This window comes from Mus pahari, chromosome 3, assembly GCF_900095145.1.
Source record: "Mus pahari chromosome 3, PAHARI_EIJ_v1.1, whole genome shotgun sequence".
Lineage (NCBI taxonomy): Eukaryota > Metazoa > Chordata > Mammalia > Rodentia > Muridae > Mus > Mus pahari.
Window position 1 is genome coordinate 19,491,423 of NC_034592.1, and position 12,966 is coordinate 19,504,388.

Sequence of the window (12,966 nt, forward strand, 5' to 3'; positions counted from 1 at the left end):
GTGCTGTCTGTCTGTGTGAGGCTGCTGTGTGCTGTCTGTCTGTGTGAGGCTGCTGTGTGCTGTCTGTCTGTGTGAGGCTGCTGTGTGCTGTCTGTGTGAGGCTGCTGTGTGCTGTCTGTCTGTGTGAGGCTGCTGTGTGTGGTCTGTGAGGCTGCTGTGTGCTGTCTGTCTGTGTGAGGCTGCTGTGTGTGGTCTGTGCTGTGTTTTGGAGCCTCCTTCCAGAGGCTGGTGCTGGCCTCCCTCCCACACAGCCCGATGTGTTCCTCCCACTCCGCGTCTCTGATCCAGACAGGGTGGGGTACCCTCAACTCTGAAGACATGTTATGCTAGTTTTCTAAGATTCTGATCCACTGAATGGATCTTAGAGCCTCCCTTTATTGTTTTTATCTTATGATTATTTTGCTTGCATGTGTGCTGTGTGCTATGTACATAGCCCACAGAAACCAAAAGGTATGGGCTCCTCGGAACAAGACCTGCAGACCAGTTAGTGGGTGCTAAGAACTGAGACCAGAACCACTTAGTGGGTGCTGAGAACTGAGACCAGAACCAGTTAGTGGGTGCTGAGAACTGAGACCAGAACCAGTTAGTGGGTGCTGAGAACTGAGACCAGAANTTAGTGGGTGCTGAGAACTGAGACCAGAACCAGTTAGTGGGTGCTGAGAACTGAGACCAGAACCAGTTAGTGGGTGCTGAGAACTGAGACCAGAACCAGTTAGTGGGTGCTGAGAACTGAGACCAGCTCTTCAGCAAGGAGTTCTGTTAAACACTGAGGTGTTTTTCTAGCACTTTCCTTAAGATTTTTGAGTCTTAACTCTAGTCCAGGCTGGCCCAGAACTATTTGGCCCTGGCTGAGCTGGAACTTAGAGAGGGCCTGTCACCTGAGCCACCAAGGGCTGACAGTACAAAAATCAGACACAACACCCAGCTCAGCTCGCGTATATCCTAAACAGGATATCCCCTCCATTGAGTGTGGAGCTGGACTCGCTTCTGCTGTGTGGTTCCAGTGCTAGGGCGACCATGCCTCGGCCTTACCACTTACTGGCCTTTGGCTGTGGGAAGACAGATCAGATGGGTCGAGCCGTGCCCTTACCATCCAGGCCAGGACCGGGTGGAGGTGGGGGGCACGTGTTGCGGGCAATGCAGTCATCACCTGGCTCCTGTTCCCAGGCCGCCACTGCCCAGCAGATCCCGATATCCCTTCACACGTCTCTGCAGGCCCAGGCGCAGCTTGGGCTGAGGGGTGGACTCCCCGTCTCGCAGTCCCAGGAGATCTTCAGCTCCCTGCAGCCTTTCAGGTGAGATAAGCCAGGTGTCAGACCTCCCTGCCCTGCTGTCGTGTGTGCTGCTCCGTGGCCGTGGACTGGGTCACCACAGACTGCTGGGGGGTTCCTGTCGCCTCTGCCAGGTCTTTTTTCTTCTACCCACTGCCCCATCCCCCATGCCCCAGCCAACCCTTTCTGTATGTGTGATGGCCTCAGCCTTGGACATCACTGGGTCTTCCTGGGCCTGCCACAGCTTGGGGGTGTTCATGGTCCCCCGGTCAGCAATATCAGGATTGTTCCAGTCCTCTGAATCATTCTCTGGGGAAGCAGGGATCTTTAAAGTCCTCGGTCCCTGTGTTCATCAGTGTTGGAGACAGCTGTATACCTCGTTCACCTGTCCCTGACCCCCATCTGGCTTTTGCAGGTCTCAGGTGTATATGCACCCTAGCCTGTCACCACCCAGCACGATGATCCTCTCTGGGGGTACAGCCTTGAAGCCCCCATACTCTGCGTTTCCCGGCATACAGCCCTTGGAGATGGTGAAGCCTCAGTCTGGCTCGCCCTACCAGCCCATGAGCGGAAACCAGGCCCTGGTCTACGAGGGCCAGCTTGGCCAGGCTGCTGGGCTGGGCACCTCCCAGATGCTGGATTCGCAGCTCCCACAGGTCAGTTTGTTGGTAGACTCCTCCTTCCTTGCCCCTCAGTTGCCTCTTGTGTGCTGATGTTCAGATGTATCTCTCAGACGCAGAGACTAACTAGTCCCACGGCGCTGTGTTCTGCTGCCTTCCCTTCCCTCTAGGGCGACCGAGATGGTGGCTGTGGGACTGAAAATGGGGCAGATGTCATGTTTGTTCCTCTATCCCTTCTGGTCCCACACCCCCACCCCCACCCTTACCCTCAGGCCCTGTGTGGTAGCTGAGGGCCTTTCCCTCTGTCAGGCTGCTGGCTTGCCCTCTTACTCCATCTAGATGCCCTGGTCCACGCTTGTGTGTAGGGATCATTCACGGTCTCCAGCTCTGCCTTTCTAAGTGCTTTGACCCCAGGTACTGCTTGCTTCTACTCTGGGAGTAGACCCTCAGAGCCGTGCACACGCTCTGCCTCCATCAGTCCTACCTCCTAGCGGCCACTACTGCTGTTTCCCCCATGTTGTATTGTCCTCTGTCCTCCACCATGACAGCTTGCTTCTGGACCACAGAGGCATCCTATCCCTCAGATGCCCCTCATCCGACAGGCCACCCTGGCAAGTATCCTTCATTTCTCTCTATATAGAGGGAGACTTAGGGCTGACCTTTTCACTGAGGGGTCCACACCCTCAGCCACCCCATCACAGCATCACCCAGTTGCCTGACTCTTAAAATCATCTTCAAGATGTTTTCCCTGGCTCTCCTGTCTCCTTATACTCCCCCCCTCCCCCCATCTAATTGTGGTGTGCCCTTCATTCCTGTCTTTGCTCTCCTTCCTGGTCACTATCATCCAAGCACTGCTCTGCCCTGGGTTTATTTCTTCAACCTTGGGTCCCCATGGCTGCCCAGCTTCGCTGTTTTATATCTCATGGCAACTCTAGCATGCTGGTTCCAAGACATCCTGCTTATCTGATCTACGTTAGTCCATCCTGCTTTTCCTGCCCCTCCCACTTCTGTCCCTTCAGTGGCTCCTGACACACATGCACGCACGCATGCACGCACGCACACACACACACACACACACACACACACATGCACGCACGCGCGCACACACATGCACGCACGTGCGCGCGCACACACACACACACACACAGAACCATCCTCACTACTGCCCTATGCTGTGCTGGATATGCAGGGTCTTTCCCTTTGCCCTCAGTACCCTGTGCAGTGAGTACAGCAGCCCTGCCTGTGGAAGGGCAAGAGCCAGGCTGTCCCCTGTCAGACATCGTTCCTGCCTGACTTTACCACGTCCCTGCTGCGCTCTGCTCTGAGGTCCTGGTGTCACTACCGGTCTCAGTGATGTGCTTCCAATAGATCCTTCTGACCCTCCACTGTGGACTCAAAAGCAGGGAGATGAAGAGGACAGTGACTGAGAGACCGAGGTGGCCCAGCTCTACCCCTCTCTCCCCCAGGCTGGTTCTGACTTGGGATGTGATTTCGTGGGCCCCGTGGGCTCTGCTGGTCTGCTGTCTGGCATTCCCCAGGCTCTCTTAGGCTTCTGTTTGCTCTTCTTTTCTGCCATCATTGATTCAAAAATCTGTGGTTCCCATCTTTGTGCCACACACAGGGATGCGAGGCCAGGCTTCCTGTGGGGCTGTCATTTGGGGAAGCTCTCTGCCGTCTTTCCCTTCCAAGCCTGCACTTGGAGCGGCACCCAGCTCTGTGCAGCATGTCACATACATTGCTCTGTTGGTGCCACTGCTCATGACTGACAGTGCCCTGTGGTGTTTCCAAAACCCTTTGTTTAGTGAAGACTCCAAGGCCTGAGGCCACTCAGGAGTGGTCCCAGATGCATGGTTTAGCTTTCTCCCCAGTGTCCCTTCTGCCTCTTGACTGTACTGTCACCCAAACAGCTCACTATGCCACTGCCTCGGTATGGCTCCGGGCAGCAGCCACTGATCCTGCCGCAGTCCATCCAGCTGCCTCCAGGACAGAGTCTCTCTGTTGGGGCCCCCCGGAGAATTCCTCCACCTGGCTCCCAACCACGCGTCTTGAACACCAGCGGAGAGGTAAAGGTGGCCGGGGGGGGGGGGGGCGTTGTGTAGCCAAAGCCTCTACCACAGAACAGCTGTAGAAAGGGCACGCGTCCAGTCTCACACTGCAAAGGTCTCAGTCTCAGATGCTTATGTGTAAACTAGTCAGGAAGACAGGCGTTGGCATGTGCCAGACTACCAAGCAGCAAGGAAGATCCACAACCCGTCTTAGCCAATAGGGAGGAGCCACGTGGCCACCACAGGTGCAGGACCTAGACTCTTGAGCAAAGACAAGAGTCTGCGAGCCTCACCAGGTCGCATGAGCTTGATGTGACTGGGGTCTGGACGATCGTGCACACTTCTCTCTCCTGTCCCTTCAAGGAAGAGCCTGCCTGCCCCTGCACGTGCTTTAACCCTAGCACTCAGACACAGGGACCGGAGGTCGAGGACAGCCTTAGCTATGGAGTGAGGCGTAGTCTCAGAAAAGATTAAACACTAAGACTTAGCCTGGCCCTGAGTCCGGGTTGGGGTCGGGGCCACTGTGGGCTAGGCTGTCTTTGGGCTCCTGAATGACTCTGTCACTTCTTGGCCTCTCTAGTCCGCTCCGATGGAGTTGAAAGGTTTCCACTTTGCCGACAGTAAACAGAATGTTCCTACCGGAGGGTCCACGCCATCCCCGCAGGCATACAGGTAAAGAGGAGCCCCGGGGTCGGGGCACATTGCCAAGAGCCCACGGGCCTGGGGAGCATGGTGGAAAGGCATTGCAGCATGGCCCCCTTTGTGTCTCTGAGCCTCACTGAGGTGTCCTTGTCACATGTTCATGCTGTAGCTAGCTGTGGCAAAGTGCGTCTTGGGGAAACTGTTTCTAATCCGCAGCGTATCAGGCTCCGAGGAGTGAGAACTCTGTGGGGTGGCAGCCACAGCCCCCGCAGTCTCATATCCAAACTCACCCTCTGACCCCTATTAGAGAACTTCTTAAAGCTGGGTGTGGCTGGCCTTTCTTCCCAAACCACACACTGGTACCCGCTGTTGGCTTCCTTGGTCTGGGTTTTCTACCTCTAGTGACCATCAAGGTTCTCCTTGGCTTGATTCAGAGGGATCTGTTGGACCATAGCCGGGACTCGTGATTCCCTCAAGCTGGGTTAGGGGAGTGGCTCTGGGCCTGGGCCTGAGAGAAAATACAACCTGATACCTGTGTTTAAGCACTGAGTGGGACAGACAGATCTATAGTGTCTTTCTAGAGGTCACCCAGGACACACTGTGTAGGTAGAGTCCTACCACCTGTGCCCCACTTCACTGACCAGCCACCTGACTCTGGTGTTAGGGCTGAACGTAAAGTGAAGGCCCTCCCGCCCGCACCTGTCTTCTGCTCATGCTGTGGTGGCTTTGTTTGTGCGAGAGTATTCCGTTCTGCTGCCATTGCCTGGCAGAGGGCCCACACAACAGAGCCGTGTAGAGGGAGGAAGAGAAGAAGCTTCAGGAAGGCATACACAACGATGGTCTGCCTGCCCAGTGCGATGGCAGTGAGCTGGGCTCAGCAGGTTGTAAGGAGAGAAGAGCCTTGAAAGAAACTGGGCACTCTAGCCACAAATGGAAAGTATTTGGGAGTGGGAAGGGACCAAACATGGTTTCTTGTCATCCTTTCTAAGGAATACAGTATAGCTCCTGTCTACATAGTGTTTGTAAGCAGTCTAGAGAGGCTTTTCCAAGGTTATAGGAGGAACTGGGCGTGGTGGGTCAGTGTAGAGAGCGCATGCGCACTTAAGACTCATCAGGCTCTGGGTTCCATTCCCAGAACCAAACAAAAACAAAAGAACAGGAGGCTGCAGATTAGATCCCTGGCTGCTTGCTCTTCCAGAGGTCCTGAGTTCAATACCCAGCAACCACACGGTGACTCACAACCATCTGTAATGGGATCTGATGCCCTCTTCTGGTGTGTCTGAAGATAGCAACAGTGTACTCATATAAATGAAATAAATAAATCTTAATAAATAAATAAGAATGGCCTCTATAGGCTCATATTTAAAAAACAAAAGAACACAAAAGAACAAAACAAAAAACGAAAAAACCACATACTGGAGAACATGACTAGGTTACATGTAAATAACATGTTAACTTGATCTGTGAAGAGATGGAGAGGCTGCTGGATATGAAAACACAGGCATCGTGGTGACCAGAGGAATTACTATGACTCTTGTATAGTTCCCCAAGATTTTCAGGAAATGGGCAGCTGAGACATGCCTTGCAAAAGGCGTCCTCAGGTAGAAATCGAAGGATGTGTTGTCCCATGATGCCTTTCCCGGCTGTGGTGGTATCTACGCTAGACAGACAGCCTCGCCCCAGAAGGCTCGCTGGCCTCTGCACAGTACTCTTTCTTACACAAGTCCTTTGTCTCATGAAGCATCTAAGGGCCCTGGGGACTAAATGTGGTTGTCGATCTCTCCCCTTCCCCCCAAGTGAGAAGGAGGAGCTCCTCTCCCCTCCCCCAGGAGAGCTCCTTGGAAGCTGTTGGAGCCTTCCTCTGGACACTGCCCCACACTGGTCCAGATTCCACAGCCTGAGGATGGCACTGGCTGTCTTCTCACAGCAAGGGCTGTAGCTCCTCTCTTGGGTGTGTCTCCAGGAGGTGCCGCAGGGCGCTGTTGACCACCCTTCTCCCCGTTTGCATTCTTAGCTGTCTCAGGTCTGTGCTTTCTGTCTGCTGAGGCCTCTGGCCAGAGGGTCTCCCTGTCTCCATCTGCCTCCACGTGCTGCTAGGCATTGACTCCCTCTCTGTGGTGACACGTGTGTATTCTCAACCCTGCCTTTGGTTTTTTCAGGCCTAGCTCTGCTAGCCCCAGTGGGAAGCCCTCTGGATCAGCAGTTAACATGGGCTCTGTGCAGGGACACTACGTTCAACAGGTAGAAGATGGCTTCCCAGACCCTGCAGCCCTGGACACTTAGGCCTGTCTCCTAGCGCCAAAGGAGAGGGGACTGTCCAACTGATGGATGGTTTTTATTAAGGGAACCGTGCCCTGCTGCTTAGAGCTGGGCCACCTGAGTTCCTCCTGGCAAAAGCACTTCTCTTGATGGGTGTTTGGCTCCTTCCTTGTCCTGCAGAGAAGGGAGGAGCCTGATTCCCACAAGAGGAGATGCCAGAAGGTGTACTATCTATCTGCAGCCACTTATGGCTGTCATGGCGCTCTAGGAGACACGGTTAGGCCTGGGTTAGCTCAGGCTGGGTGTGTGTGCGTGCTAGCTCTAGCGAGTGCTGTGGTGTGTCTCTGTCTGCCTGGGTGGGACGTGGACAGGATACAGCCTCCCCACGTCACAGGAAGCATTTCTCTGTGTTTTTCCCTGTAGGCCCTTTTCTCTTCCTCCTGTAAAGGTGGGCTGGGACTTCAGAGCCCAGGACCTTGGTCAGGCCTGGGACTTAATAAATTTGTCACTGAAAGGTGGAGATTGTGAGGGTGAGGGTTCTCTTTTTGCCCCCCTTTCCCAGTGTTCCTTGGAGGTCACTGTTCCTGCTATGGGATGGGTTTCTAACCCTTCCTCCCAGAGCTGAGGCGTAACTCAGGGGCAAAGCACCTGCCTAGCATGGGGGAGGCCCTGGGTTCCAACCTCAGCTGACAAAACAACAAAACCACCCAACAAAGTTTCCCCCAGAAGTTAGACAATTGAGGTTACCCTGTGCAGGCCACCGCTGTGCAGAGCCGCTGGCTAGTGCAACCCTGAGATCAGGTGGGGTCCTGGGGAAATGCGGTTATTCAGAGACACTTGGGATAGGGCTTGACTGAATCATGCATCGAGATCTGGGAGATCCCAGTTGGCTTCATTCCTCTACAGATAGGTGGGTACCCAGGCCCATGGGGTAGATTGGTCTGCCGAAGGGGCTGTTTGCTTGCCGGTGGGGCACAGGGTGTACTGATTTGAAAAGGCCCTTCCCGTCAGCCTTGGGACGAGTTCTCTGTGGAGGACCGGGAGTCTTACCGCCTTTCTGAATCACTGCACCCGTGGGAGGGACAGGACAGTCCTGACTGCACGCCAGGCTCCTCCCTGGTTCCTGTGAGGATAGCTTTTGGTCTGACACTGGAGCAGGAAGGGAATGGTTTGCCCCTACACAGTTTGCCCTACGGTCACTTTGGTTTTCTTGTTCATCTGTCCTAAGGCAAAGCGAGTGGATGAAAAACCCAGCCTGGGAACCGTGAAGCTGCAGGAGGCCTCGTCAGCCACCTCCCAGATGAAGCGAACCGGAGCAATCAAGCCTCGGGCTGTCAAGGTGGAGGGGGGCAAAGCCTGAAGGTGCCTGGTGTCTCTTGCCTCACTGTAACAGGGACGGTGCGCCACACCAGCCTGGACAGCCACCGCCTGGCTTGGACAGAGCTCTCTTCCACTCCCGAAAGCTCCTGAGAGTTCCATCGTCAGCCAGCCCCATCGTGGATATGTGGCTTTGACCTGCTTGCTTTGGTACAAAAGAGCAGACTCCCTCCTTCCCACCCCTCTGCCCAGTGACTGTGGAGTGAGCCTCCTGTGCACTGCAGACCTGCCCCCCGGCCGCCCGCCCGTTCCCTAGGCACAGTGGTTTGGCAGCAGGGTCATTTTAGCTGGAGGCTTTTTGTTTATAAAAGCAGCTAAGGTTTTTACAAAGGGGAAATGAGAACAAAATGCTAGCTACGTCTGTATAGCTGAACTTTTCTGTGGTCCTCACTGTCCCCTCTCTGCTCTGCTGTCCCCAGTGGTCGCCTTTTATCTCCGTCCTGTTTGACATGTCACAGTGCTACCTTAGAGGGTGATTCTTAAGACACACACACACACACACACACACACACACACACACACACACACACACACAGGCTGGCTAACCTTTGGGGTTGGAGGATGTGACTGGATACTCTGGTTGTTCCCCTACCACCTTGGGCACTGTGAAGTTGGTATCTGAGTTTAGTTCCAGCCCCTGGCCTGGAGTTAATGTTTCAGAATAAGAATTATCTATTCTGGGCCCTTCAGCTGCATTGGACACNGTGAGTATTGCGCACCAGAGGAATTGTGGCATTTTGTAATCTAGATTGGCCCCACTTGGGNACTGCATCTTAGGCTCCGTGCTTTAGCCCCCNACTTATTTCCTTTCCTCTNTGTGGAGCCTGCTGTGTCCCTCTGGATCCCTGTCCATTCACCCCTCACAGCTTATCACCAAAATCAATATAAGGACACAGGTGAACACCTATTAGTCAAGTTTGTGACAGGAAAGACTATGGCACATTCATCCTATGTCCTTCACTCCTGGTAATAGGGCAAGGTGTTGGGTAGGGTTGCTGAGCTACAGGTGTGTTACCCTTCCTTAAAGAACTGGACAGGGTCAAGGTCAAAGTGGCCTACAGAGAAGCCTATGCGGCCTCCTCAAAACGGTGATGTCTTGGGGCAGCTGCTTGCAGGTTTTGTGTGAGCGCCTGTATGCGAGACTTCTTGCTTTCACTAAGAACAAGGAAAATTTCCCATTGCTCGAAAGAAAATGAAGTGAATTTCAGGGTGCTCCGCTGCTGCTTAGGATCCCCATTTAATCATCCACCTGGGGTGTTGGTGACAGCCTGCTTCAGAGAGTTCATAGTTGGTGGCAGGGCTGGGACAAGCATGTAGGTCTGTCCTCAAGTGTCACCATGGGCATGAGAGCAGAGAAGCAGCTTAGGAGCTCTCAAGTGGCTTTGCCCTGCCTAGTTAGTTGTTGAAGCAGAAATCTGTTCCCCTGGCAAGTACTGCCACACTGTCCCCAGCATTGCCAGTCAGGGCAGCCTTGGTGCAGTTTCATTGCAGCTGCAGCACTCCGCTCCTTCCTCCCTGCCTCTGTCCCATCTCCTCTCTTGCATCCCTCCTCAGAAGCACTGCCCACTTAGGAGTCCCCAGCACAGATCTGCCTGTGCCCCTATCCGCTCTTCCACCCCCCGGAAGTGACCAAGTCCCCTGCCCCACTGCCAAGCTCTACCCCATAAGTTTCAGTCAGTAAAAGCCACACAGTCACCTCTTAGAAATGCGGCCAGACCCACCTCACCTAATGCTTGGTGGGCATTATGTGTCAAAACAAGCAAATATTTTCTCTTTCAGAATTTCACAGGANGCTGTTACAAATGCAAAATGTGCCCTTTAGGTGANNCNGCTGTCAGAATGGCAGTACTCCTGTTTAAGAAGAAAAATTAGGAGGTCACCTGTTTTCAGTCCTTTCTCTAACCCTGTATTTCCCTCCTGCCTCCCACCCTAAATAAAAACAAGAAACACTAGAATTTATTTATATGTATTGATGTTGTAGGTCTAGATGGAAAAAAAAGTAAATGTCCCACTGCTCTGTTTATATAATGTCTGAATTACTCTGTGCAGGAAAGGCCAGGAAATTGCATGTGAAATTTGGTGTGCTCACCACCTCTGTGAGCTCAGCTGTGGGCTCTACCCCTCTGAGAGGCACATTTGCAACTAGACACTGGGGACAGAGGGCAGGCTTCAGGCCAAATGTCCCTACTCCTCGGATGATCTGGTCAAGCCAAGTTTTTAGTACAGAGGTGTTTTAAGGTGCAATATCTCTTCGTGTGGTTTTTAGAGTCAAGCTCAAAGTGTAATAGAACTTGGGCCTTATTTTGGTTTCAAACCCCCATCTTTAGATCACACATAAAAACAGGAGCGTCTGTCAGGGTGCCATGGCCTTTGGTGGGAACAGGTAAAGCCCAGCCCTGCCTTTTCTACTGCTGAGATGGGTGGAGGTGGGCAGAATCTGTTACTCCTGCCTGCTGAAGTCACCTCCTACTGCTGGTGGCTTTGTTGGTGCCACTGGTGGTGAAATCTTTGGTTTGGCAACTAGGACTCTTCAGTCTGTTGGTCCTGATGCAGCATGTAGTATCTATCGGTGAAGACTTCTGCCGACTGCATTTAGTCTGGTCTCTTAACAGTTGTTTTCCTTGTCTGATTCCCAAGTTTAGCATTTTCAAATTCAGAGTTCACAGAACACTTCTGGGTCTAAGCTTCCTTAAGGGGAATAAACAAAGGATGATTGCAGTACACATTCAGAAACGCTGGCTCACATCCAAAGCCATGCTTGTTCTGCCGCTTCTAAAGATACTTGGATAACACTGTCAACCTTGCTGTCCTGTCCTCTGGAGAGCCACCTTCCAGATGGTCAGTGATGAAGTCGTGAATGATTTGACACTCAGGGCCCAGGGCACAAGAGTGTACCCGCTGAGGCCACGAGGCAACTCTGGCTAAGTCCGCCCCCCAACATCCACTGGGGTCCCCACTCTGCCAGGTACCCGCATGTCCAGCAAGTCTGGGTTAGAGGGTCTGCTGGGAATCTTTCACAGGCAAGGGCACAGAAGTCTGGCTTCTGTATTCTTTGATGAGTGGAAAAGCCAGCTCTTTTGTGAGATGGCTCTAAGACAAGTTAGGTCATGTGGAACAGAGTGGTCAGTGTTGGGGACAAGTCGCCCAGCTGTGTTCTCCACTGTCCACCAGCTCTGACTGGTGATCTCCCAGGCCCCGTCTTTGGCATGTCCCAACCCTGGAGCAGCAGCTCTGTGAAGGCTCTGCAGGCTCCTTAGTTGGAGGGTCCTGTGTTCTCAGCTTTCCACCTCAAACCTTTTATAGGAAAGGACTTGGGGGGGTTGTTCTTTTTGAGGGTCCTTTTGTTTTCTTTTGCTTTATTTTGGCCTTCCCTCTGTCTTTCACTTAGACCAGCTATTTGAAAGGGCAGACGATGCTAAAGGTGTACTGTGCAGCTTGTTTAGACGTGATATGGGGAACTTCTTCGGATGGGAAATGGAATCGTGAATTCACCCTCCCTTCCCTCCGGGTCAGTCCCTGTTGTTTCTCCTTTCAAATCTGTGATTGTACTAGGTCTTTCCATACGAAAGAACTCTCCTTATTTAAATAAAAAAAAAGTATAAAAAAATAAAGCCAAACATGCTTTCTCAGGCTGTGTCGGTTTGGTATCATTGGAAGAGTCCGGCTGGGTCACTGCTTCCTGGGAGACTGGAAGTGGTTAGAGAACCTTAAGGAGGGCAGCACGGTGCTGTGCTGGTGTTCCAGAGACTCGCCTAGGCAGCCACCTGCAGAACAGCTTTTTTTATATGACTTTTGCCTTTGTCTTCCATTAATTGTAATTATGCATTACAATTAATACATAATTAATAATTGTATTAATTATTTTATTTTATTTTATTTATTTATTGTTTTTCGAGACAGGGTTTCTCTGTGTAGCCCTGGCTGTCCTGGAACTCACTCTGTAGACCAGGCTGGCCTCGAACTCAGATATCCTCCTGCCTCTGCCTCCCAAGTGCTGGGATTAAAGGCGTGCGCCACCACGCCCAGCGTATTGGTTATTTTAAAACCTTAAGACAGGATTCTAAAGATGTCCTCCATGTGGAGGGAAAGCGAGTTGGGGAAATGGAGCAAGGTCTCAAGTAATTTAGCAGGGACTAGGTAGGACACATGGCCGTCTTTCTCTGAGAAGGCTAAACAAGGAAGGGGTTGTAGATCATACAAATTAATATATATTCAGACATTCGTTGGTCTACATGGTCATTTTTGTTTGTTTCCCTGGGTCTCAGGGACCCCCTACCACAACAGGGGGCCTGTGGTTAAGGTACATCTTGAAAATGGGCAGCGCCAAGACGCCCTGTCCTGTGTGCCAACCCATGAACATCCTATCCTGTACCTCCTGCCTGATTGCTATCTGGGCTTCTATAGGAACAAGTGGAGGACTGCACTGTACTGTGGAAGAAAAAATGAGATCAGGGCTGGAAAAGGTCAAGGTCATAGGTTCAGGCTCTGTCATCACTGACGTCTGGAACCTAGGTACAGGGCTATCTGGACAATTTACGTCATTTGTTAACCCTATCTAGTGAAGCAGGGTGGTGTAGATTAAGAAGTTCCTGATGAGGGGGCTGGTGAGATGGCTCAGTGGGTAAGAGCACCCAACTGCTCTTCCGAAGGTCTGTAGTTCAAATCCCAGCAACCACATGGTGGCTCACAACCATCCGTAACAAGATCTGACGCCCTCTTCTGGTGTGTCTGAAGACAGCTACAGTGTACTTA

The 12,966-nt window shown here is 52.4% G+C and overlaps 1 protein-coding gene and 1 non-coding gene across 5 annotated transcripts in view; both read left to right on the forward strand.

The window, feature by feature from the left end:
• Window positions 1–10,143, forward strand: part of Prrc2b (proline rich coiled-coil 2B) — a 76,460-nt gene extending 66,317 nt beyond the window's left edge. For 2 of the 4 annotated variants that reach the window (XM_021191948.2, XM_029537061.1), the window contains exons 27-32: window positions 1,168–1,295; window positions 1,687–1,927; window positions 3,799–3,954; window positions 4,517–4,608; window positions 6,738–6,819; window positions 8,066–10,143. In XM_021191948.2, coding sequence (XP_021047607.1) covers window positions 1,168–1,295; window positions 1,687–1,927; window positions 3,799–3,954; window positions 4,517–4,608; window positions 6,738–6,819; window positions 8,066–8,197 — 831 coding nt within the window. In that variant the 3' untranslated portion in view covers window positions 8,198–10,143. The remainder of the gene's footprint in view (window positions 1–1,167; window positions 1,296–1,686; window positions 1,928–3,798; window positions 3,955–4,516; window positions 4,609–6,737; window positions 6,820–8,065) is intronic. The other 2 variants (XM_029537062.1, XM_029537063.1) reach the window with 1 other exon arrangement.
• On the forward strand, window positions 3,237–3,322 carry LOC115063682. Its single transcript, XR_003843565.1, has one exon. It is a non-coding gene; the product is annotated as a small nucleolar RNA SNORD62 (small nucleolar RNA).
• Window positions 10,144–12,966: the final 2,823 nt, after the last annotated feature.